This window comes from Crocuta crocuta, unplaced genomic scaffold (genome assembly GCF_008692635.1).
Source record: "Crocuta crocuta isolate KB4526 unplaced genomic scaffold, BGI_CrCroc_1.0 scaffold587, whole genome shotgun sequence".
Classification (NCBI taxonomy): Eukaryota; Metazoa; Chordata; class Mammalia; order Carnivora; family Hyaenidae; genus Crocuta; species Crocuta crocuta.
In genome coordinates, this window is record NW_027532403.1 from 798682 (window position 1) to 826664 (window position 27983).

General features: G+C 39.3%; 1 protein-coding gene across 1 annotated transcript in view; it reads right to left on the bottom strand.

Annotated features, from left to right (window-relative positions):
- Positions 1-2216: 2216 nt before the first annotated feature.
- Positions 2217-27983, bottom strand: part of PAPSS1 (3'-phosphoadenosine 5'-phosphosulfate synthase 1) — a 100405-nt gene continuing 74638 nt past the window's right edge. The window contains exons 11-12 of the mRNA XM_077778467.1: positions 21141-21370; positions 2217-7376 (exon numbers count right to left, since the gene is read on the bottom strand). Of these exons, the coding sequence (XP_077634593.1) occupies positions 7238-7376; positions 21141-21370 (369 nt within the window). The 3' untranslated portion in view covers positions 2217-7237. The remainder of the gene's footprint in view (positions 7377-21140; positions 21371-27983) is intronic.

Genomic DNA, 27983 nt, shown 5'->3' on the forward strand with positions numbered 1-27983 from the left:
TTAAAATTTTTCTTTTGTTCTCATTTTTTAAAAGGAAACTAAATGCAAAGAAAAGTGTTAATACAATGCACAGGATAAAGATTAAAACACTGAAGTCAGGAAATGCAGACGTGAAGGATCTCATAGGAACCTTAGCTCGTGTCCACGGACCACAGGCATGATCTGTCAGCCCTATTCATTTGGGGTTTCTGCTGCTAAATCTGACCTTCTGGCCACCAACTTGAGCTGTAATACCTGTATTAATTAGTGATTTCTGGAGGTGCTTGGGTGGCTTAGTCAGTCAAGTATCAGATTCTTGGTTTCGGCCCAAGTCATGATCTCGTAGTTCATGGGGTAGGCTCTGCACTAACAGCATAAAGCCTGCCTGGGATTCTCTCTCTCCCTCTCTCTGCCGCTGCCCCACTCTCATGCACACTCACTCTATCTCAACATAAATATTTTTTAAAAATAAGTGATTGCTGTATAACAAAGCACCCCAAAACTCAGTGACTTAAAACAATTATTATTTTTCATGAGTCTCTGGGTCAGCTGGTAAGTTAAGTCTCCCCTCATGTCTCATAATTTTCTCACTTATTCCTGGTATTATTCCAAATGAACTGATAAAATTATTTCATCTAACTCACCCCCCCAAAAATTCATTGAGGTTTTAATTGCCTCAAAAACTTACTAATTTTGAGAAGATTGACATTTCTATGATATTGTCTTTCCACCTAGTACCATAGTATAAAGCTCCAATTTTTTTCAGGTCTTGTTTCATATCTTTTCACAACATTTTACAGTTTTATTTAACTAGTGCTGTTTCTTTTCTTTTTAATTTTGTTGCTAAGTATTTTACAGGTTATGTGGCTACTATCTGGGCCTGGGACATTTTGCGTTCACAAACCTGGGAATTTCCCTGTGAAATCTGAAACCAGCCTTCATATACGGAGGGTAAGGAGAGAGGGAAGAAAGACTAGCCCCTCTGCATTGGGAGGTGGCAAGCTTAGGAAGCAAGGGAACTTACCTAGGAAGCTTCTCTCTGGCAGCCTGAGGACAAGATCTCCCCATCAGCCCAACAAAATTTAAAAGCTTATAGAAAGGCCTTAACAGGATTCATTCACACACACTGTCCAGATAGTCCCCCAAACACACCGCTCTTTCAAGTCTGCAACATTGGAAACAAGAAGCCCAGGGGAGGGGTGAGGAGCCTCCAGCTGCCCGCCTGCCCCGGGGTCAGTTTCTGGATCATTTGGCGGTCACATTCACCCGATGACCTCCTCCAACATACATTTTCACTCTTAGTCAAGTATTATTAATACAGAGATTTTTGGTTTTGCACATTTTGTGTGATTTTGGCTTTTGCACATTTATCTTACACCCAACCTCTTTACCAAAGTTAACTTCTAAATTCTCATTTAGCAAAATCATGTTATACTCCATTTTTATTTCAATTCTCATTTTTAAACATTTGTTTTTCCCTTCTCCTTTCTTAATATTCTTTACTATGCCAGTTATTTTTATAAGCATTAAACAAAATAATACATGTAAAGCACTTAGCATCTTGAAATGCTGAGTAAGTACTCTGGGTGTCTGGGTGGCTCAACTGAATAAGCATCCAACTTTGGCTCAGGTCAAGATCTCCCGGTTTGTGGATTTGAGCCCCGCATCAGGCTCTGTGCTGACAGCCCAGAGCCTGGAGCCTGCTTCAGATTCTGTGTCTCCCTCTCTCTCTGCTCCTCCCCTGCAGGCACTCTTATCTCACTCTCTCTCAAAATAAATAAATATTAAAACAAATAGTAAACATTAGCTATTAAGATTTCAATGATGTTTATTCAAGATAAATTTAAATTTTATGCTCTTCTTTATTCATCATCCTACTCGTAGCTACGAAATCTTTTGACTATGAGCAGGAAAAGAATCCGTGTGGAAGTCTGGGAAACACTATGTAATTTTGTGCCTCATAGTCCTAATACTGAAATACCTGTGATATCCCCAGAGGAGGCAAATAATTAGCTAGTATATGATGCACCATTTACAGTTCAATTCTAAAAGTCAAATATATTTAAGATTTAGTTTTAATCAAAGGTGTCAAACAAGCTGAACTCAGCTTTTATCTGAAGTGTAATGCTTGTAAAATGCAGCTTTAATATAACTAATGACCACATTAACTAAAGCAGACCTTCCTCTGTTGTGCCCGAATCGCGAGTTCCCAGAGACCACCAAGGAGCCGGCACCGATGCAAGTACAAAAGGGCCTTTATTACAAGCTCGAGCAGGGGCTCACCCATCAACCGCCACAGTGGCAGCAGGATGAAGCCCCGAACAATAGCGAGCAGGGTTTTTATAGGGTAAAGGACGGGGGTGTTACAGTGCACACGTACTCATAGCGTCATAAGTACCAATCATAACCGTACAGCACCTACGACAACAGTTTTGACCACTCAGTATCTGTGAGGTGTTACTTTTGGCGGGACCCAATCATGACCTTTGAGAATCCTTTGAAAATGACAATTATTGAGTTCAAAGGGCCCACATGGGGTTCAGGCAAGCAGGGGGTGATTGGCTAGTTTGTACAAAGTAGTTATCTATAGTCCCCAGACCACAGGAATGTTACTTCTATCTTTCTTAGCTTCTTTTGATTGGCTGACCTGAGGGTGGTCCGAGGGTGGCTTCAGCTGAAGTTTTTCCTGGAACTGGGGCATGGAGGCCTTAATCCCAAAATGCCCGTTACTTAGGCCCTTCACCTCATTAAACTTAATGTTGAGAATAAACTTTCTAATCCTGATCTACCACTCTTCATATTTTAAAATATATCTTTCACTGATCCCATTTTTCAAAGTGCTATCATTTTTTCAATGATTTTTTCTTTTGCATTTGAATTAGTCCATGCTTGTTTTAGACAAATGTGTATATTTTTCTGCATTTTTCTCTTTGCAAAAATGTACTTATTTTCTTAATCTAGGAAATGCAGAAGTTAGACACAAGGAAAATGCAAGGGAAAAAAGTATGGCTGAACCAGGAACAGTGTTTTGATTGTCTTAGATCTGGGTGTGTATGTGTGTTTTAATGTTTATTTCTTTTTGAGAAAGAGAGAGTCAGAGAGGGAGACAGAGGAAATGAAGCAGGCTCTGTGCTGACAGCATTGAGCCCAATGTGGGGCTTGAACTTACAAACCTTTAGATCATTAACTGGGGCTGAAGTTGGACGCTTTACCAACTGAGCCAGCCAGCTGCCCCTTAGATTTGTTATCTAACATGTATCTGCATTTAGTCACTTTGTGAAGTGGGCTAGAGAACGATGTTACTATGAATAGATTACAAGGTATTGTCTCAAAGATACTGGTATCACTGTGTTTCTGGGTCAAAAGACTACATCTTGAAATATAATGATAAAGGAGTACTTTACACACATCGCCTCATAATTCTGACTATAACCTTCACAGATAAAGAAGCAGGCTTCATGATGCTTCATGTCATAACCAACAAGGGATTGATCAAATTTTATTTCAAAGCCTGAATTCTTAATCACAAAAAAATTCTTCCTCTCCCTTAAGCTTGTTCCTTGGCTTAAGCCAACATATCTATATATCTAAACTTCTAACTTTTTTCTTACTCAAGTTTCTGTAACGGCTATGAGTAGCCCATTCCTTTTTCTGTATCAAATATCAAATTCCTTTTTCTGTAGTTACGTAGAACATATCAAATGTCAAATTCCTTTTTCTGTAGTTACGTAGAACATATATATATACACATGCATACACATGCCCCTAGATCACACAAGATAGCATTAACCACACTCTGAGGTTGAAAATCTTGTAGGGCAAACTCGGGGCAGCCAGGTAGTGAATCCAGATGTGTTGAACATAACTCCTCTTTCTTTTGAATTACTCAAATCGGCTGGTTTTTCTTGGGGAACTGATTGTGCAGCAAAGCACCAGTATGTTTACTTTTAACAGATGCCTACATTATTTTGGGCAACTGGAGTAGTTGTGCTGTTGGGGGAAACAAACACTTTTCAAAAAGGATAAGCCAGAGCTGATGTGAGGAATGCAGTGAGGGAGCCCACATTCTAATGCATTTCAGTGGAGATGAAGACACATCATTACAGATGCTCAGTGCTGGTGCAAGTCTGGGAGATAGAGGTCCAGGATGAAATTTTCCATGTTTTGTATTTTAGTCTCTCAAATCTAGGCCCTCAATTCTGGCACCATTTTCCTTGGGAATCAGGGGAACCAGGAAGTCAGGATAAGGAGGAGGCTTCAACCTTAAGTCACCTCTGCTTAGTCAGCCCTCAAGTACGTATCTTTAAGGAAGCCAGCTTTTACCTTGGTCCAGAAAACACTCACTTGGAGTTAAGTGGGCAGAGATGTTCCTTGAGCCGTTTTTATACAATTATATTCAAGACAAGAATGTATGGAGCAGGGAATGGAATCCAGCAGAAATATAACCCAAGACGTTTGTAGCCCTCTAAGAAATATACCACACACATTAGAGGCTCAGTGACCAAATACTTCCTCACTTTGTGAGCCAACCAACCCCTGGATACATATGTGCTAATAAAAATAGACCATACGTAGAAAGCATGACTTCCGAATTTTCTTGATAAATTGAATTGAATTGAATGCTGACTTCCAAGAGATAGACATAATTGGTCCCCTCTTCGATGAAAATAAAACTCAAATATGTGGTCTGGATTACCAGAGTAGAACAGAGAATTGACAGATTTAAAACATTACAGTTCTGCCAAGATGATTGCACTTTCTTTTCCTCTTTTCTTTAAAAAGGAGTATTTTTCCATTCTCTTTTCCAGCTGATGGGTAGATAAAAAATGGCACTGAGATTTCCAAGACCACTTGGCACGAGAGGTTGAATGTAAAAAGGCTGAATGTTTAATAGACTGATTTGGGCTCATTTTTATGGACTGGGAAGAAGAAAAATTAAATTTGTGTGTATCAGATTTTTCAATTAGAGACACACATACCAACTATGTGGACTAGTGGAAATCACTGGGTGCTTTTATTTTCTTCCTCATCTCTCTGCAACACACAAGTGGGTGGCCAACCCCAAGTGTCCAGGGGCATAGAATCACGTCTTCATCATGTCCCTCTTTGGTGGGCTGAAGGCCAGGGGTACAGTGGGGACCAGATTCAGGAAAGGACAATTATAGAACAAAAAGTTACTTTTTAGAACACATTTCACCCTAATGCTGTTGATCATAACTTCTTTTCTTCATGATCTCATCTTGATTTTATGAGTATAAAGGACAAGTTTCCTAAGTGCCAAGTATTTTTTTAAAGATGCTTTTCTTCTGTATTTTTAACTTTTAAAATACACAGCTGACAGTAAAAGTCATCTTGAAATTTAACAGTATCAAGATTTTTATATGAAATACACATTTTCTTCACATGCTTATGTTATGATCAGGGTGCTGTGTGCTGGCAAACCAGAGAAACTCCAGATAATTCTGGTAGCAAAGAAATTTACATGAAGGCTATTGGGTATCTTGGAGAATTGATGGAAAATGCAAGAGAATAAGGCTTAGAAAATGGTCAGGAATGAAAGGAAGCTGGTGTAGAGGACTGATCCAAGGTCACACCACTAGATATTGTAGATGTACTTCTGCAAGGAGACCCCATCCCCATGGGCTCCACTTCCACTTGACACTAACAGTCCCAAGAATCTCAACTGTACCACTGCAGCCATGAATCCATGATTCGTTTTGTCTCTGTATCTTTGCATCACTTGATACACATTTTCAACATTTTAGGTAGGAGTTTCTAAATTAGCTGAGGTGCTATGTTATACCTTAGCTGTTTGCAGCTGAAGAGGGAACATCTATGGTGCCCTTTGACCCATGTAGACTTATATAAAGAAGTTCTTCTTAAAAAGAGATCTAGATAATGTGGCACCAAAATAATACCAACTGTCACTTCTAATTGTTCCCATAAACATATCCATCCATATAACTCTCTATATCACTGCGTGAATATTTTTATTCAGCATCCACGAGTGAACGAATCTATCCACTAGAAAATATCTATTCATAGCCTCCATTTTTTTCTATTTACCAACTTTCTCACTGATTCCCTCCATAATCCAATTTCATGTTTTTGGTATTTTTCCTTCTATTTCCTCGCCTAGTGGTATTTTATTCCTACTCACCTTAAAGACAGTACACTATCTTCATGTATACTCCGCCATCTCATATTAATGCTAAATTTTTAAGAGTAGATCATGATTATTCAATAGAAAGTGGGATTGCAAATCAAAAATACTGACATCGCAACCAAAACTGTATAAACATCTCAACCAAAACTAAATAAACATCTCCGCTTGATTAGTCTACTTGAGGATATCCTACAAAAACAAACTTGGTACGGTGCCCCCTCCCCAAATGAGCTGTCATCTCCCTAGCTCTCTCTACCATGTCTCTACTGCTAGTACTACCACCTTAGGTGTCTGAGAATATTAGAGTTACCTGGAGAACCTGGTTGAGGTTTTGGACAGACAGAATGCATTATCACTTTCCCACTTAAAAATTCACTGTGCAAAAACAGTGTAGGAGCTAATTATTAAATTCAAGGAATGAAAGATGCCTGTATTTTCCCTCCTCCATCAGAAGCTTTTCAAAAGAAGGAAAGGTTAAGGGTAAACAAAACAAAAAATATCATATAACTAAGAAGCCAAAAAGTTTAATGTTATTGAATAGGTTGAAAGTTCATTCAGGGCTTACACAGATCCTAAGAATAGATTATAACAGCTGAGAGATCAATAGCTTACTGGAAGGAAAGAAGAAAGCAGTTTATATTTTCAATGTAGAAAAAGAAAATCTAATTGCTACAGATGTCTTGTAAAATTCCCAAAACAAAGTCTAGCCAAGTTTACTGTTTAGTGAATTTTTTCTTTTTTCAAAGGATGAAAAATGAGATTCAATGTGTATACTAATGGTTACAACTAATATAACAGCTTGAAAAAATCATAAGACAGAAGCATAAATATAAAAAGACAAGATTTTAAAACTGTATTGTAGGAATATTAACCATAATAACTGGAAAAGATACATTAAAACCAGCAGTGTGTTACACTAGCTCAAAACAAAACTCGTAAGGCAGACCAACACTGATGCTAGTTAAGGAACGTGGTCTATTTTAAGGAAGTGTGTCCAGACAGACGCCACCTCGAAGAAATGCCAACAGTAACTACGTGGTCCCCTCTTGCTACTCAGTTAAGTGTCAACGGTAGAGTGACTGGGTCAACAACTTAAGCTTTCTCCAAGGATTTGTAGTATTCCATCAGCACAGTCCAGGCTTTGGGGGCCATGAAGCCTTCTGGAGGTTTCTGGCCTTCTCGGGCAAGTTTGCGCATTCGTGTTCCTGAAATAAATTCAAAGTCTTCATGGCTGAAAGGAAAAAAAAAAAAAAGAAGAAGAAGAAAAAGAAAATTATTTCCCATTTTTGGAATCTTACTGATAGTGAAACTTAAAAAACCTTTTTTAATGTTTAGCTTTTTTGAGAGAGGGGGAGATACAGTGCAAGCAAGGGAGAGGCAGAGAGATAAGGAGATAGAGAATCCAAAGCAGGCTCCAGGCTCTGAGCTGTCAGCACAGAGTCTGACATGGGGCCCGAATCCGCAAACTGCTAGAAGGACCTGAGCCAAGAAGTCAGATTCTCAACTGACTGAGCCACCCAGGCATCCCAGTGAGAGTGAAATTTTTGCATTTCTTCTTCTGTTCATGGCAGATAAGCTTAATGGAAACAAAAAGATCTGGATAAAACACAGTACTGTACTTGTAAATGAATGCTCAATCTGATTTCAAATTTGCCACTGAACAAAAACCACCATGCTATCAAAGTACCCATTTTTAGAACTAGGAAACAAATTTTAATTCACGTACCTACTGAGATCACTGGAGACTCACGTACAATTGTAAGATATAATACAGAAAGCTCTCATATATCCTTTATCCAGTTTCCCCCAACGTAGCATCTTGGCAAACTATAGCATAACATCACAGTGAGGTTATCGGTATGGATACAATCTACCAATTGTATTCAGATTTCCCCAGTTCTACTTGTACTCAATTCTCTGAGCATTTAGTTCTGTACAATTTTATCACATATGTGGGTTCATGTACCCACCATGGTCAAGATGCATTAACAGTTCCAAAACCTTGAGGATCCCTTGGGGTATCTTTTTATAACCATACCCATCTCCCTCCCTCTATTCCTCCTCCCTAGCCCATGCCAATGACTAATTCAGAACTAGAAATAAACAAACAAAAAAACCATTCAATCCAATTTAGCTAGCACAAACTGAAAACTCTTCAGGAAGTCTGAATCTGAAAGGTTAAATGTATACCGGAACATTAAGAAAAAAACTAACTTTTTATAAGCAAAAACAGATAAGTAGCAATAATTGATACCATTTCACTCATACCACCAAAGCATTGTTAGTGTTTCTCATCTTATATTCAAAAACACGCAAAGGCCCTTAAACCATTAAGCACTGAGCACGTATGGCTATGGCACAGATGGTCTACTAGTAATTTCCCCTCTTCCTCCAAACAAAAAGAACCAACCTAGACAGCAGACCAGAACCCAGCATGAGCCCTGGATCACTTCGGTCACCAGGTCACAGGCTGTGTCTGCTCCTAGTTAGCAGCTGTATGGTTCTTCCCCACTTCATCATTCGTGGATCATAAATCATAAACTGCCACGTGCCACTAGACGGATGCCACGTATATTTTCTAACTAATAATCATACTTCTAGGAATCTACGTTAAGGAAAAAATCAGATAGACACAACTGTTATGCATAAAGATAGCTAAGTGGAAGTTGTTTTAGGCTAGGAAAATATTGTAAATGACTTTAAAGGTTTAAAGGTTAAAGGTTCTAAATAAATTATGGTTTAGCCCTGAGTAAAAGAATCAGGATGCAAAACTTTCTAGGCAATACAATTGCAATTCTATTAAAATACAGAGGGTGTAGAGAGAAGGCTATTAAGAAATATACCCAAAGGATGCCTGGGTGGCTCAGTCAGCTGTCCAACTCTTGATTTCAGCTCAGGTCATGATCTCACAGTTGTGGGATTGAGTCCTGTGTTTGGCTCTGTGCTGGGTGTGGAGCCTGCTTCAGATTCTCTCTCTCCTTCTTCCTCTGCCCCTCCTCTGCTCAAGCTCTCCCTACCTCTCTCAAAAGAGAGAGGGAGGAAGGGAGGGGGGAGGGGGGATGGGAGAGAAGGAGGAGACAGGGAGAGGAGAGAGGGGAAAGGGGGAGAGAGGGGAAAGGGGGAGAGACGAGAAAGGGGGAGAGAGGGGAAACGGGAGAGGGAGACAGAGGGAGGGAGACAGAAGGAGAAAGAGAGAAGGAGAATATCTTAAGTAGGCTCCAAGCTCAGTGTGGAGCCCAATGCAGAGCTCAATCCCAGGACCCTGGGATCATGACCTGAGCGGAAATCAGGAGTCAGTAGTTCAACCAAGTGAGCCACCCAGGAGGAGCCTCTACCCAAATGTTATAGTGGTTATTTCCACACAGTATTACCACAAGTGCTATTAATTTTGTTCATGATTTCTGTAGTTTTCTAAAAACGATTTTTATCATCAAATATCAAAATCTAAAAAATATCAAATGTCAATAATTTTATGAGTAAAAAAATATTAAAAAAAAAACTCTACCCATTTAAGTAATTTTAAAAAATTTAACCTTAAATTAACTTGAAACCTCATTCAGAACACTGCCTCCTGATGAAAGCAGATAAATAAGGTGCTGCTATAGGATTATGCTTCCTATTCTGGTCTCAAAGCAGTTATAACGGCTACTGATTCATACTTACATAGTAGGCATTAACAGTAAAGATGGTGCTAGGGACACAGAACACACTCAAAAATATTTACTGACCAGTGATCAGGTACTTTAGTAGCTTTCTAAATAGGAACTCAATAAATATTTGGTGAAATAGAAAATAATGAAAAGGTGTATGTATAGAAAAATTTTACTGGTTCAATACAGAACCATGCATGTATGGTCTTAAATGAGTCACTACTCTTCATCTGGCAAAAAAAGGGAAATATCGGGTTTCTGATTGCTGTGGTTAATTTAAGCTACTTGTATATTCCCTTTTATCTAAATCTAGATTGTTTCCACTAGAAATTTCTACATAACCTTCATAATGACCTCTTCCATATTCATCTTCATATCTACCTTCTCTCTAACCTTGCGCACCTCCACTTTAGGAAGGAGAATGCACATACAACCTTCCTAACCTGGTTCATTGTTTACCTATGAGCTCTCAGATTGTGGACTCAAGATCAAGAAGTACTGTGATTTCCTCATAATCCAAATTGTGCACTGGTTTCTGGTCTCTCCTCTGCTTTTCTGATTCTGTCTGTGTATTCAATGACCCCACTGCTCACTGGGCTTCTAAACTGGAAATGGTTTTATTACCTCTTTCATCTGGACTGGCTCTGTGCCTGACCACAACTGTTAGTTCCTAAGATCAACATGACTCTTGGTCCTGAATCTAGTTCTACCTCTTGGGATTTGCTGCTGGCCCCACTTCTGGCCTTTCCAACTTCCCAGTGAGATACTCAGACTTTAGTAATTGCCCCAGCCCCCTTTGAAACATATATAACAATTATATTGTGGAATATTATATATAGGTTATCAATACAAAATAGTGAGACTCATTTCATCAGTCACAAGAAAAGCGTCTTTAACGATTAGGCAGAAAGGCACTACTTTAATTCAGGCACACAACACCTTCCCCTAGTCACCCTGTGTGCTCTACCTAGTCCCTCAAATACAAGAAAGACAGGAAGATATACCTATGCATTCGACTGAATATTTAAACAGCTCTCATCTGTTTATGTAAAACACATTTTAAATGTCTATATAAATTTTCAGAGATGATCAATAAAAGTGAAATGTAACAGATATTGCTTAAAAGATGGATTCAAACAGTTTAAATCTAGGGGTATCTCTTACTTCTATCATCTGTTCAATGTGTTAGACAAGACAGATCTACTATAATATACTGGCCCATGCAGATAGGCTGTTTACCACAGGGAAATAAGCCAACCCATTTCTCTCATATACACGACAACCTAAGGGGAGGAAAGAAATTGAGTGCATGGGAGATGAGCCTAGACAAAAAGCAAGTCCGTGAGAGATTTCAAAAAATTCAGTTAAGGTTGGGGTTAGAAACATAATTTCTAAATTTACCAACACTAAAATGCAGACTCTGTTGGAGAAAACGGGTTAGCTCTCCCAACAAAGATGAGTCAGCGAAAGGAAAAGCATCTGTCAAAGGAGTAGGAGGAAAACCAAGATGATATGGAGGTCACAGAAGAAGAGAAATTCTAAAATGACCATGAAGGGGAAAATAAATAAATAAATAACCACTGGATTTACAAGTTAAAATTTAAATCTTCTTTAACTGGAGAGTTTTAGTAGATGGTGAAGAAAAGAGGGGCAGTGGTAAATTGGCAGAGATACAGAGTGGAAAAAATGAGACCTTTTTTTTTTTTTAAGGAAAAGGAAGGTGTCAGCGAGTGTATAGGTAGAAGAAAATAAATGGCACGACTGAGAAAAGGGAGGAAGATGAAAGCCAGGAGAGAAATGAAACAGGGAAGAAAAGTCTGGCATGAAGAACACAGAGAGTGGGACTTTGACACTGAGGAGCGGCAGGAATGGAGGAAAGACAGAACAAGGGTGGTTTGGGGTGACAAAAAGATGAGTCAGTTAATGCAGCATGGTCCCAACCTTCCCAGTAAAGATGCTGAGACTGCCTTCTGAGGGCAACAAGAAACCGAGTGGGAATGGATTAACAACAGAATCCATCAACACTGCTGACTTTGTCTCCAGGCTAGTGGGGTTCCATCGGAGGTCAGAGAGGAAACCAAGAGGGGGAGGGGTCCAAAGAGCTACCCAATGAATCTAAACATCCTCACTCCAACCTGATGTAAAATCACTTTAGTTTAGCTAGAATCACCTGGCAAAACATTGTTTGAATGTTGCAGCTCCTCAGAACATTCACTGATCAGCTCCCCAAATAAGCTCCACTGAGGAAAATTTGACCCTCGAGCTTTATGGCCACGTAAATCTTAAATTCTGATTTCAACAATGGAAACCGTGTGTCCAATGCACAAAGTGCCTGCTCATGATAGCAGTGACAACGAAGGGAGAGCACAGCTTGCTAGATGACTGTCTTGACTATTTGATTAAAGGAAAAACCCCAGGCCAGTTACAGCCCTTTCTTTCCCCTAGAATGCCAAACTGTCTGGAATCCAGAAGTCTGCTTGCATTCCTTCTGAAATTGCATTTTAAAACCAAGGTCCCTGGGTACCTCTTTTCTTGACACTATTTCACACTCCATCTGCCCTGCATGCCACAAGCATTTCTTCATCACATGAAATGGGAGTTTCTGCTCCCACATGGTGGCGGTTCCACTCCACCCTGGCTACAGAAAACACATTTATTTTCCTCTGCCTCATACTTGTACTGTGACATGATTTTACTTTTTATCAGAAGTCAGGTGCAAGAACTTCGCACAGGAGTCACATTATCGAGAATCAAATCATACTTTCCACAATTCATTTTTAATCAGACATCATCTTACAGAAATAATTGAGTCAAGTAAAAACTCGGGCATTTGGGGGATAATCTAAAATTAGCTCTCAACTTTACCTGGGAGTAATCAGGAGTCTACCAGAAGCAGAAAAGGCTACCAAATAAATGACCCTGAGGGCTTTCACTACAAAGCAATGCTAATAAGCCATCTAATTACACTAGTCAGCCAATCTCCCAGGGCACCTGAAAAACAACAACAACAAACACACACACAACTATGTTTGATTTTTTTTTCCCCCTCTCAAAACCACTTGGTCATAGATTCTTAGAATCCACAGCTCTAAAAGGGAAATGGTTTAGAATGGCAGGGGGGAGGAAAACCACACTACCTAGCAAGCTATGCAGGGAGCTGTGGACCAGCATCCTGTCCCACATGGGAGATACTAACTACATGTGGCCAGCATCTTGACTAACTTCGAAGTACGATGACTCTTGGCCACTTGTTGAAGATTTTAAATCTTTACAACCATCTGCTGTCTCTTAGTCCACATATGTGGCCATCAGAGCCACCAGCACGAGTTGTTCAAATGGACAAGAGCTAGGGTCAACAGATGGCCCGTCAAGTTGTATCTTTTGAAGGTTCCTATTCAATTAGTAGGGCTTTTTTTTTTTAAAAAAGTTAACTAGATTATAAGCAATCAGAAGAGCAAGGGGTAATTTCTTCTCCGATAGAACTAAAAATTATGGTGGTAACTTCTAAGTGAATCAAATGAACTATTTTGGGTCTAAATTAACTTTTCATCCCACCTGAAAGAAGCACATATATGATACTGTGTAGATCAAAATACTAAGAATTCTTAGGTGTGAGGTCAAAAAGTCATCTCTTCAAAACCAGATAAACAGTTGTCTATGAATTTCCTTCTCAGAACTAAAAAAAATCAGTGGCTGGCATGCACATGACAAATTTAACAATGTTTAGCTTCAAACAAAAGACCAACTGAAACACACAAAAAATGCAATGATCTAGAAAAACCTACTTAACCAAAATCCTTAATTCACCATACTTGCCTCCCAACACCCCAATCTTGTAAGTAAAAGCTAGAGAACAGCTCTTCTCAAACATTCAGACAGATAACAAATGTTTAGGGGCACCTGGATGGCTCCGTTGGTTAAGCATCTGACATGGGCTCAAGTCATGATTTCACAGCTATGAGTTCAATCCCTGTGTCAGGCTCTCCACTCTCAGCACAGAGCCAACTTCAGATCCTCTGCCTCCTCCCTCTCTGTCCTTCCCCCGCTCACGCACACACTCTTTCAAAAATAAACATTAAAAAAAAAAAATAACAAACTTCTAGGATTGTCCTGAAGTGCACTGCAGTCAGCTCAACTTCTTCTCCCAAAAAGGGTCATGAAACCTATAATCTTCCACAGTGTAGAAGGACAGAGGTTTTGAATTGAGTGCCAGTGGACAGGTTTCAAAAGGATCCATAAATATCTTAATGGGCAAAATGGAGCTTCTGTGCTGGGAAAGAGCATATCAATTTTCAGCTGCTTCTGAAAGAGGCTTCTGATCACTCAAGAGTGGATTGTGGATCTCAATTTTTTGAAAGCTAAACTCAGAAGCTCTCAGATGCCCATCATCCAAATAAAATTGCCTGGTATGAGATTCACAGGTGAAATCTGGTTGTATGAAAACTGCCTGTCTGTAGACTGTCATGATCTCGTCAGAGAACACGCCGATGTCCCTGGGTGCTGCTCTCTGTATACAGCCTGCTTAGCTGCAGGAGGTTATAGAGACAGAAATAATACATCTTCAAAGGGTTTTCCAAATTAGTAAACCAAGCAGCTTAAGTATCCATGAGTTAACCAGAAAATTAGGTAAACCCAGGACACTGCTACATGACAAGCACACTGCTCTGACTACATTAAATAATTCCCTTTATATCTGTCATCAGGATTTCTTCATCTTATTTGTTTTCTACTTCTAAGACACATGTGACTATCCTAATTTACTTAGCGACCAGGACATCCATTACTCTCAAAACACCTAGATCAGGTGGCCGCCCCTCCTGGAAGTCTTTGCGGTGAGTGAGACCAGGAAGGCCACGGCACAGCTCCACAGTGTGAGGGGAGATCACGACCAGGTCTCAGTGGCGCAGCATTTGAACGTACAGACACAGAAACACTCTGCTCCGTGTGTGCGGGACAACGGGGTGGAAGGGGTGCGATGACACACGACATGCAGATGCCACCTGCCCTCGGTGATACCTAAGGACAGAGTTGTGTGAGGACGGCAGCACGGAGGGAGCCTTCCTAAGCTTCCTCACTCGGCCCTGTGCTGCACACACACGGTGGGGACTTGTGGCATGGTATGGAACCGGAACGAACAACAGAATGTATACAGAGAGCTTACAATACATGCTTACGTGAGCTTACATGGAAAGATGCTCATGAAAAGTAAATAATTAAAAGCAGGGTAAAAAATTCCAGTGTTGTAAACTCAACTATGTTAAATCAATGTAGAGTAAAAGAATAAAAATCAAAGGACACACAAAAAAACAGAGGTGACCGCATGAGTGTTACTTTTCTTTTAAATGCTTTCATAATTAAAAAAAAAACACACACACACACAAAGGTTTTTTTTTTTAATATTTTAAAAGTTTTATTCAAAAGATTCCCTTTTCAATCTGTACCAAAGTGGTGGAAGCTGATCTGTACAAGTTCCTGCCACCCACCCTTCCAGTACAGTTTTTTGAGGATTTTTTTTTAAATGTAAAAATAACATGAGGACCCTCTACTGAAACCAGGCAGAACCAGAGTCAGCTCCTGTGTGGCAGTTTGGCCAAAGCTGACCTTGTGGGGCGAGCACATGGAGGAGTCTGGGGAAATGGGCCTCCCTTGTAGGAGTAAAGAGCTGAGAAAATTCATCTTCCCTTTAATGAAAATGGTCCAAATTCAGATTCAAAAGCTTCCATTTATGACATTCCCTGGCACTCTTCTTACGCTTTATATATTGAAGGTGGCTCCCTCTTTATGGCCAGTTTTAGCAGGCAAAGAAATAAAAGAATACAGATACATATGTGTATATATATTTTATATAGCTAAATATATACATATCTTATATATGTATATATATATATATATATTTGGGGTTTTATTTGCTTGACCACTAGGGGGACGCATCCTATTCATCTGTTACCCCAAACAGATGAAAATCAGAAACTACATCAAAATCAGAAAGAAGGAACTTTCTAGGAACAAAGGCTTACAAAAGGCTTATTTTCCTTCCACCAGGCTGCAGTATTAAGAGCACCTTGCATTTCTCTCCTGGGAGACCCAGATTACTCTCCCCTTAGCTCTACGGGACTGTTTCTCTAAGAACTGTCTCATTTTCTCTTTCTATGTTTTCTCTAGCACATCCGTCCATTTATCTCATAGTGTAATCAAACAAAACTGGTCAGGGCTCTGAGGTAGAGGGAAGGAGCAGATCTCTGGCCTTCTTTGGTGTCCTTGGGATTAAAAAAATAAGTATTCCATATAGTCTATTCCAACAAGTAGAGCTCTGATTGGGACCCTTATATTGGTTACCCTCCAACATCTTCTCTCTTTCAGATGTTGTAATTGATTTAAAAAAGCAGGACAGGAGTACTACTGGGATTTATAATGAAAACACCACAACATCTCCTTAGGATGTCGTATCTACTATTCCTAATATTAACCTTTGGAGAAAAAAATTACTTTTATTTTACTTCAAGAAAACCCAAGGTTCTCACTTCTCTAGAAGTTTGCAAAAGGGGGTCTATGAAAGGATGAAGACAAACAGTGTTACTACCACTATAGGTCATTTATATGGCAAAATAGTGAAATTATCTGAGTCTAACCTAATTACTGGAGCCCTTTAAAAGCAAAGACTTTTCTCAACTGCTAGCAGAAAAGAAAGTCAGGGAGATCTGGAGTAGGAGAGGGATTCACCATGAAGGAGATTCTGTTGCTGGGATGGAAGTGTCCACAAGAAAGGATCTAAAATAGCTTCTAGGAGCAGAGAACAATCCTTAGCCAACAGCCAGTAAGAAATAGAGACCTCAGCCCCACAACTGCAAGGAACTAAATTCTGCCAATAAGGGTCACCTTAGAAATGGATTCTTTCCAGAACTTTCAGATAAAAGCCCAACCTGGGCAGAGAATCCAATGCAGTCCACCCAGACTTCTGGCCCAAAGAACTGTGAGATAGTAAGGAGTACTGTTTTTAGCCACTAAATTTGTAGTCATGTGTTAGCATTAGGAAACTAACACAATTAGCAACTTGGAAATAGTGAAGTATAGCTTTAAGATTCATTGCACAGAAACCACTAGAAAAGATGAGCTTTCCTGTGGAAAGCACATAAAAGAAGGGAAAGTTATATGAAAAGATATCTATAGAGTATTTTAGAAATGACACTAACAGTATATGAATCCCTACTCCAATGTTAAAACTATGAAAATACTCTACTGATAATGCGGAAATAACCAGACTGAAACATTTTCATCCACCTGTCCCTTCATATACCCATTTCTACAAGGCACTCTCACTCATGTGTCCTCTCTTTTTGTTAAGTTGCCATTTCAATAATCTGAACCATATTTTCGAATTTTTCTACCCAAATACTAAGAAGATCTGCATAAAGGAGAAAACATTACAAATAACTGAATTCTCTCTAAAAGTTTGTTTGTAATATCTGAAAGAATGGAGTTTAATCTTGTAGTCCTAAAACTAAATTTCCTTAAGTCACTATTGCAGCGAATACAAGCCTACTTAACTTCCTAAGTATAAACAGATGACTTTTATCATAATTCCTATCAATATCTTACTTGAAATCTTCATGAAGTTTTTTTCTCCCTAAGTCTTGTCTTACACTAGTATTTAATTAAATCAAAAGCTACAAAATCATTAATTACATAAAAGCTGGCATTGAATAACATCCATTAATCAAACGTAAGACAACCTCATATGTGCATAATTAATAACTGTGTTTTCTCACTACATCAAAGACTATCGCCTTTCCACAAAATTTTAATCACTTTCCAACATGTTCCCATCAACTTAATTATATTTGAACACAAATATAAAAAACATCAGAAAACTAAGGCAGTTTTAAGGCTTCCCAAGTTACAATTTATTAAGATTTGGTAACTCAAAAAAATTCCAAGAAAATGAGCCACTCATGCAACTAATATAGAATTCATCACTGGAAAATCTTATGAGAACTGATGTAATTATTTAGCTTTTGAATGATTAAAAGAGAGACTTAAAGCAATACTGCACAGATTTAACAAAACATGAAAGTTTTCAAGGGCTTCCCCCAGCACGTCTGTCAACTACATACAGATGGGTTCTAGGTCCTGTGGGTGCTTCAATCACCTGATCGTACACACAAAGAAACCACAGCAATGAAACAGCAGTACAGGGGAAGTGGAAAAGAAAAGCCCAGTTCTTCTTAGTTTTGTCTCCTTAACTCATGGACCTGGAAACTCACCTAAGTTTTAACCATGTGGCCACTGGCAGAATGATTCTATTTCTCTCTCATTCTGTAAGTGACTAATTGTCACTTTCAGAACAAGATTACGTTCATAACATCTTGTACACAAACTAAACAAACAACTGCATGCTGGATCAGAAGTAAAGGGTTTCCCAGCCTATAATTCTGTCTCTGACACTGTATGTTTGACAACTTTGTAGAAAGCAACGCTACCCTCCATCAAGGGTCTGCAGCTGGGGAACTTACAAAAGAACTGCTGGGGTGTATGTCTCTCCCCGAAATAAGTAAATTAGACTCTCTGATGGAGGCGCTAGATAATTTTAATCACAAAAGGACAGGACTGTATTAGAAACTTTTTTTTTTTACTTTCCTTAACATTTAATTTATATTTTCGGTGTCAATCACCTTTTGTGGCAATATAGTTCAAGGCTTACTAAAATTTTTATTTTAATTCTTTTTTTTTAAGTTTATTTATCTACTTTGAGATAGAGACAGATATGGAGGGGCAGAGAGAGAAAAAAATCCCAAGCAGGCTCCACATGGCCAGCATAGAGCCTGATGCGGGACTGGAACCCACAACCATGAGATCATGACCTGAGCCTAAATCAAGAGTTGAACCTCTAACCGACTGAGTCACCCAGGTGCCCCTTTCCTTACAATTCTCTTGTCAAAGCTTCTGAGGCATCCCTTTGGAAGAAAAGGCCCACTTGCAACTCTCAGCACACCCATCTTATAGCTGCAGTGTTTGTAAGACAGTGAAATTGCTGTGTGTGTGTGCACATTATGTAAGTGTATGTACACACGCATATACATATATAAATAGACATACAAACAACATGCACAGGCCTATATAATTTTAGGCCAAAACAAAACACAATACAACATGCCACGATTTAAAACTATGTGTTGGCAAATCCTGATCTTTTATAAAAGTAAAAATGGTCTGGATTACTGCCAAATCTTCTTTTGGTATGGTTCAGAAGTATACTGGAATCTGGACCACATTTCAGATCTTCAGAAAATAATAGTCTAGAATAGCTCCGGTCTTAAATTCCACACCTAGGCCACAAAGTATACTTAGGAGTTCTTTTACACTTGCCTGTATCAGTTATGTAAGCCTCTTCTGCTCGTTGACTCATAAAATTTTCCTGCATTTTGGTTCCAGTTATCACTCAGAAAAGCCTATCATCTAAAATTATGCATTTTTTCCAGAATTATTTATGGCATTAAGTGAGAAGCCAATAAATCTCTTAGACTCTACTGTAAATAGCAGTATTTCTTTACCAGATTTATCATATACCACAAAGAAATTAAATGACACCAAACTTCATGTCACTTTTAGAGAAGAGAAATGTTTTGATCTTTATGAGCTTTCTTTTTCTTTCTTGTCTGTCCCCATCATTACAAAATGGGTCACATGTAATGAGGACACAGGGTCAGGATCAGTGTCCTGTGCTCCTGAACACAGACTTAACTATAAAGTACCAAGGAAAAAAGGATGAGCACTCTCGGTTTAAAGGTTACTAGACCATGGTCAATTTTCAATTAGTACCTGTCAGTAGAGATAAATGTAAAAGAACATAACGAAAAAAGGACTTCCCCATTCTACTTGCTACACATGAATTATAATTTGTACTACAAAAGCATCAATCAAGAAAACAGCAAGTATCTGCTAAAATGTAAAAAAAACTAGATGCTACAGATCATGGAAACAACTATAGATTTTAAACTAGGATGGAATCAACTCATCTACTGCCATCATTTTAGAGATGAAGACACAAGGCTGGAGATGACACAGGACTCTAAAGTCACATAGCAAAGACAGGGGAGGACCCCTAACTTCCTATTCTAGAGCCCTATACTGTCACTCTAAATTTAGAATGTACTAACAATTGGGACGCCTGGCTGGCTCCCTCAGTTAAGCATCCAACTTCGGCTCAGGTCATGATCTTGTGGTTTGTGGGTTTGAGCCCTGCACTGGGCTCTGTGCTGACAGCTCAGAGCCTGGAACCTGCTTCAGATACTGTATCTCTCTCTCTCTCTGCCCCTCTCCCACTCACGCTGTCTCTCAAAGATAAATAAATGTTAAAAAAAAATTAGGGGTGCCTGGGTGGCTCAGTCTGTTGGGAATCGGACTTGAGCTCAGGTCATGATCTCATGGTTTGTGAGTTTAAGCCCTGCATTGGACTCTGTGCGGACAGCTCGGAGCCTGGAGGCTGCTTTGAATTCTGTGTTTCCCTCTTTCTCTGTCCCTTCCCCACTCACACTCTGTCTCTCTCTGTCTCAAAAATAAATAAACATTAAATTTTTTAAAAATTTAGAATGTACTAACAATTGATATTATATATATATAAATAAAAATTAATACAATTTTTTGTTAAAGGGACACAGATACATGTTCAACACTACCAATAATTTGTACTAAAAGCTTGTCAGTTTTTTGCTCCTTCTAAGATCTTTGAGGAAAGAAGTTACACTCTTAGTGGTCAAAGACAAAGGCTCTGGAGTCACACTGCTTGGGCACAACTGGTGGGGCTGCCATTTACTGCTCTGGGCCTTCTACAAGTTATTTGAACTTTGTATGCCTCAGCTTACTACTAATTTATAAAATGGAGATAACAGCACCATAGGGTTGTTGTGGGGAATAATTAATTTAATGCCTATAAAGCTATTATTAGGACAGTGCCTGTCACATAGTGACTGCAAAATTATTAAATTCTCTCACTACTAAGATGTTTTGGGCTCGCCAGAGTAATCACCTCTAAGTCCCTGGACTACTTCTACATGCTCCATAACATACAGTAGATACAGCAGACACAATCATGTCAATACTGCCCTCACATACTCCACAACAAAAGAAACTGAACTCGTGAACCATGAAACCAGATTCAATTTTTACTTCTATTTCTAACTGCTGGGATATTGAGAAATTAGTTTCCTTGGTTTGGCCTTTCTCTGAAATGGGTATAACAATGCTTGTACAACAAAATGAAGTTATTAAAAAACTGAGACAATATGTTAAAGCCCTAGGAGCAGCGTAGAGCACAAGGTGTCTCATGGATTTGTGACTATAAAACTTACTGTTCAGAGTCATAGTAGTCCATACGCTTCTTCTTCTTGTTGTAAGCTGCAACTCGAAAGGGAACTATTTCCAAAGTGATGAGCCCAGGGGCCATTGTCAGCACTTTGGCACCATGACTGGGCTCATAAAGATCCTTCCCTGTTTCTGGATGAGGCATGCCAGCAGGGTCTCGTCCGACAATGTAAAAGTTGGCTCCTGCAACCATCCGTGCTCTGCAATGCCACTGGACCTAGAATATAAGGTTTCATATTTGAAACTATGCTTTGATGCCCATACTTACAAGTTGTAAATGGGTAATAAATGCATGCATAGACAGTCCCAAACTGACAGTCCCTGACTTTATGATGGTTCAACAGTAATATACATGCAGTAGAAACCATACCTCTAACTTTGAATTCTGATCTTCCCCACGCTAGCGTTAGGCAGTAGGATCCTCTCTCAGGATGCTGGGCCCACCAGCCCCAAATCAGCTGCGCTATCAACCCACACACTCACAACCATTCTGTACCCACAGGACCATTCTGTGTTTCACTTTCAGTACAGCGGTCAATAAATTATAGGAGATAGGAAGCACTTCATTATAAAACAGGCTCTGTGTTAGATGATTTTGCCCAGCTGTGCTCATGTAAGTGTTCTGAGCACATTTAAAGAAGGACAGGCCAAGCTAGGATGTTCAGGTTAGGTGTATTAATTGCATTTTGACTTAATGGCATTTTCAACTTACAGGCTTATCAAGACATGACACCACCATAAGTTGAGGAGGACCTGGACTACCTATACAATCAATATCCACAGGAAATCTCAACAAATTTAAATACTGTTATCTTGGGACGCCTGGGTGGCTCAGTCCATTAAGCATCCGACTTCAGCTCAGGTCATGATCTCACGGTTTGTGGGTTCGAGCCCCGCATGAGGCTCTGTGCTGACAGCTAGCTCAGGGCCTGCAGCCTGTTTCAGATTCTATGTGTCTCCCTCTCTCTCCGACCCTCACCTGCTCATGCTGTCTCTCTCTCTCTCTCTCAGAATTAAAAAAATAAATAAAAAATAAAATAAATAAATAAATACTGTCATCTTGGGAAGCCAGAAACAAACTGCCAAGCCCTCCCCCCAAAATCTGAAAGCATGAATGTGTACAGACATTTATGTGTATGTATTTATAAACATTTTTAACTTAAAAGACAAGTAAACGTATATGCGTATATATGTATGATTTTAACAACTACTACATGCCATTTATATATAGTTCAAAACCTAATCTATTAGAAGTCAGGGCAGTGGGACCCCTTGAGGGAAGCACCTAGAAGGGGCTTCTGGGATAATGATAATTTTTTCCCCAGTTTTACTAAGTATAATTGACAAATAGAATGCTATAAATTTAAAGCATAAAACATTTGAGATATATATATATACATATATATATATATATATACTCAAATACTGACCACAATTAAGTCAATAGACATATCTATCACCTCAGAGTATGTGTGTGGTGAGAACAATTAAGATCTACTCTCAGCAAATTTCAAATATACAATATAGTATTATCAATTATAGTCACTGAGCTGTACGTTCCAAACTCAGAACTTGTAAGGTACACCCTCTTCTTTATGTTATATTTGAATAGGATTTTAAAAAGCTCCTGGATTTCAATTATATGAATACTTACATAAACTGGTACTAAGAAACTCTATAGCTTAGTGACTACTACCCAAGATCGAGGTAAGAATAGCCAATACTGGTTGTGACCACAGCCATACTGCACCCAAAACTAGCTCTGAAACTCGGATGCATTCCCAGTAGCGTTTGTTTAAAAACAAATTAGTTTAACACCAGAAACATTAAACTTTAAAAGTTAAAGTAATTTTAGAAACCATTTTAGCCATGTAAGAGATCATCATGCTCATGAGCATTTGAAGAAATGAGGGCCCAAAGGTTAAGTGACTTGATCAAGAAGTGCAGAGGAAACCCAGGTCTAGAAATCTGGCCTCAGCTCCTGGGCAGCTGACTTGCTCAGTGGGTTGAGTGTCTGACTCTTGATTTTGGCTCAGGTCACGATCTCACAGTTGTGGGATTGATCGAGCCCTGCATCAGGCTCCATGTTGGGCGTGGAGGCTGTTTGGGATCCTCTCTCCCCCATGTGTGCACGCCCATACACAAGTGTACTCTCTCTCATAAATAAACAAATGAATAAATAAATAAGAAAAGGAAAAGAAAAGAAAAAAAGAAATCTGGCCTCAGCTCCCCATCAGCGTTAGGGTTCACAACTCAACGATTTACAAAACCATTTCTGCTCTACCTGAAAATACGATAAAAATGATGACCACCCACACATCGCTGTCCATATTGATCTTTCCATATTTTGACACCAAGACATATTTTTGTTGACACAATTTAGAAAGTGCAATGGCACAAGGACAATCCCACACTTGAACTGATCACCCTGAGGAGTTTCAGGTTTTTAAGTTTACTGATATTTACCTCTGTGTTTCTAAGATTTTATTTTTAAGTAATCTCCACCCAACCTTGGGCTCAAACTCATAACCTCAAGAACAAGAAGTTGCATGCTCCAGTGACTGAGCCAGTCAGGAGCCCCTACCTCTGTGTTTCTAAATGGCATGTGTATATTGCTGATCTACTTAATTTTAGGTATTATATTACTTCTATATTACTTATATTTCCTACCATGATGCCTGACTCTTACTCCATTCTCCTTTATCCCTATCACATTTATCCAATAAATAGAGTGATATCCTCACTGTTGGTGAAATCAACATTCATTTGTAAAATGGGAATTACAATTCTATTTATCTCATAGAATTTTTAAGAAAAGTAATATATGAAATATAAAAACTTAGAATCGTATCTAGTATAAAGTACACAGTAAATGTTACCCATTATCATCATTATTTTATTCCCCTCTTTGTACAACGGTTTGTTTTTCATAGAGTAAAAATCGTCTTGATATTTTTTTCACTCACTTATTTTTCCAACTACCTGTATTTCTATGTACCTTATACTCTCCTTATTCCTGAGCACACAGTTTAATATAACCCTTAGTAGATCTTGCAATGTGGCCATGTGGCAGATATCTGGTCCAAAAACACCAAGAGCCAAGGCACCTGGGTGGCTCAGTCGGTTAAGTGTCTGACTCTTGATTTCAGCTCAAGTCATGATATCACAGTTCATGAGTTCGAACCCTGCATCAAGCTCTGCATTGAGAGCACAGAGCTTACTTGAGATTCTCTCTCCCTCTCTCTTTCTCAAAATAAATTTAAAAAAAGAGAGAGATCCAGAGAGTTGTGTGCCACATCTAAACATGGTCCATTCAAAAGCTGCCTGAGCACTATCCTAGTTCTCTTTCCGCACATGCTAACTAAATAAAGAGGACCCCAAGGCCCTATATCTCTTCTACTATTCAGCGTTCTTACTGTTTGCTGTACTAGTTCTGTACGAACAAGATGGCAAACACAACTATAAAAGACTTTTGTTCCTCATGGATGCCACCTCTTCCTCCAACCACCCTCAGATTCAGTGCTTCATGAAAATACTGCTCATTCCTCTCTGACCCTTCACTGGAGACACATTAAGACCTTTGCTAGTTCAGACTCAGAATTTTTATCAAAGAGCCAGTCAGAATCAAATCATCAATTAACTATTTGCAACTTCGCTTGAATGGAAAATCATGTCAGCCTCATCTGAATTAGCTACTGCTAACAGAGTTAAAAGAGCAATCTGTGTTCTCTGAATTTAGGTGAACTTACTTCGCTTATTAAATGTTTATGTCTAGATACCTGAATCATTCAGGTACCAAATGGCTTATGGACCAGGAATGTATATTGGCTTAATTTTAATATGTAAGGAAGCTCAGATAATTTAATCCACCCCCTCTGCCCTTTTAAAAGGAGAGGAAACCAAAGCCCAGAAAAATCAGGACCCTACTGGATCACGAAGCATATTGGTGGCAGTGGCCAGTTCTAATTTTGTCTTATAAAATAACCAGGAAATTGAATTGCCTCTTTGAGTTCTTCTAGAGGTTAGATGAGTAAATTAAAAATAAAATAAAATAAAATACAACAAACATGAGCAGACTGAACATTCTCCTGCAAATAACCTGAATGATTACAATTTACATTTGAGTGAAAGGCTTCCCTATGAGAATGCTTTTAACTTTGTAACAACCACAAATGAGTAAATCACATGCAACACTTCCAAGAATGCCTGGTGTGGGGACCTTTATTCGGAGCTCCTGTCTTTTCCTGGACATTAGCCATTTCTTGCTTTTCATCCTGCATCCCGTTCTCTTGCTAAGACAAGAGCAAACTTTAGACCCAGAGTCTACGAAAGCTCCTGAGAAGTCAGTCATTTTCCTAGTATTTCCCTCCTGTTTCCTCCTCCTTCCTCCCTCCCCCATCACTTTGCTTCTAAGGCTCCTCTTTAATCATTAATTTTCAGCAGATTGACTGTTTGTGCCTTAGTGTGGTTTTCTTTGGACTTATCTTTTCTAAGATTTATTAGCCTTCTTGAATTTATAGGCTGACATTTTCCATCAATTTTGGAAAACTCTTAACCATCATTTTTTCAAAAACCTTTTCTGCCAGGGGCACCCAAGTGGCTCAGTCAGTTAAGCATCTGGACTCTTGATCTCAGTTCGGACTTGATCTCGGGCCTGAGGTCCAGCCCACCATTGGGTGTAAACCCTACTTTAACAAACAACAACAACAACAATAACAAAAACCTCACACCTCTTCTGCCACATTTTTTTTCCTCCTCTCTCTCCTATTTTCAAAACTGCAAAACTGCAATTATACATTTCTAAGATGGCAGGATACTGCCTACAAGTCACAGAGGCTCTACTCATTTTCTCCCCCCATCTAATTTCCTTTTTTATTTTTCAGGTAACTTTGACTCCTAGCTCACTGACCTTTTCTTCTGCCACCTCTAGTCTGCATGTAAGTCATCCAATAAATGTTTTCATTTCAGATCTACTTCAGTGTTTGAATTTCCATTTGATTCTTTTTTTTTAATAGTTTTGATATTTTTTTGAGGTTTCTTACCCATTAGACCATATTGCTTTAAGAAGCTTTAATGCTCTTAACTGCTAATTTCTACATCAACATCATCTCAAGGTATGTTTCTAGTGACAGTTTTTATTCTATATTATAGATCACCCTTTCCTGCTTCTTCATATTTTTAACAATTTGTTACTGCAAGCTGGACTAGCACATGATTTCTTCTAAGGAGTCTGAATTGTGTGGTTTTCCTTTAGAGTGTCAATAGCTTTATTCCAGGCCACAGGTAATTTACTGGCACTTTTCATTTTTTGAGGTCTTTTTTTTTTTTTATGTTCATTTATTTTGAGGGAGAGAGCATGCACGAGCTGGGGAGGGGCAGACAGAAAAGAAGACAGCGAATCCCAAGCAGGCTCCGCGCTATCAGTACAGATGCTGGGCTCAATCTCATGAATCGTGAGATCGTGACCGGAGCTGAAATTAAGAGCTGGATGCTTAAACAACTGAGCCACCCTGGCACCCCTTTTGAGGTTTGTTTTTAATATTTTTGGGGAGGTCACTCTAGCTTTTTGTGCCAATTATCAATCTGTTGTCTCTCAACTCCAAATGCACCCTTCAGTACTTGTTCTGAGATAACAGAATGAACTCTTTTAACATTATCCTCACTGTAAAAGACAAATGCTTAGTTTTATCAGTAGAGGGTATCATAAGGACACTGTAGGAGGAAGGGGATGTCCACAGTGCCCAGTACCTGTATATGGGGATATCGGGTGGCACTCAGGCCTATAGGCAAGCCTTCAATGACCTCAAAGCCCTAGCCTGACCCCAATGACCACCTCACTGCTGCCCTCCTAGTGCGGACACCGGTGCATTCTAAGCCTCTCCGCAGCAGCAGCCTTCTGAGTCCCAACATTCACCAACCCACCAGCCTGTGCTCAACTGTGCCCCGGAGGGTTATCTCCTGCATCTACCTCAGCATAGGTATCATACTCTGTGCACTGCTCTGGCAACAAGGGCCTCCCTCCCAAAGTCCTGACCCACCAGCACTGGTCTGTCAGCCTCAGCTAGCCTGTTCACCATACAGTTGTTTCCTGCCTTCTGGTTTCTGTCAATCAGTTGTGGTCCAGACAGTCCACTGAATTTCTCCAGTGTCTGGTGGGATGAAACCATGCTTTTTAAGTTTATTTATTGGGGGGAACAGAGAGAGAGGGATAGAGCCTCCCAAGCAGGCTCTATGCTGTCAGTGTGGATCCTGATGTGGGGCTCAATCCCACAAACCGACAGATCACGACTGTGCCAAAACCACAAGTTGGACACTCAACCGACTGAGCCACCCAGGCACCCCTAAACCACGCCTTTTTCAATGAGGTCTGCAGCCCTGCTTTAGGGAGGGGGTTTACCAAGTTTACATGTACTTTTCTAATCTCCCTAAATCCTAGGGTGCCTTTCAGAGTTCAGTTTACATTTTTATAATTATTCTTCTATTGAAGTTTAGTCATTCTTTAAACTTCCCCTGTTCAAATTCTACCTTAATATTGAGGTCCAACAATTATCTCACTTCACTTTCAAATAAGGCTTGAGAACTGTCTTATCAAAATGTTACACAGGCTATGGACTACTTAGAATTAATAATTGAGTTAAAATAGATACTTGCTTAGAATTTCCTCCCAAAATACATTGTGGGAGCTAAGGTTTACTCAAATCTTTATTTAATTTCCATATTGTGAGTAATGCAAGTCAGAATTAATTAAGTTTTGGTGTTCAATAGTGGGAATAGGGAAGCAGTGCATAATTCAAATTATAATTGACTCTTAAAGAAATGTAATTTATCTA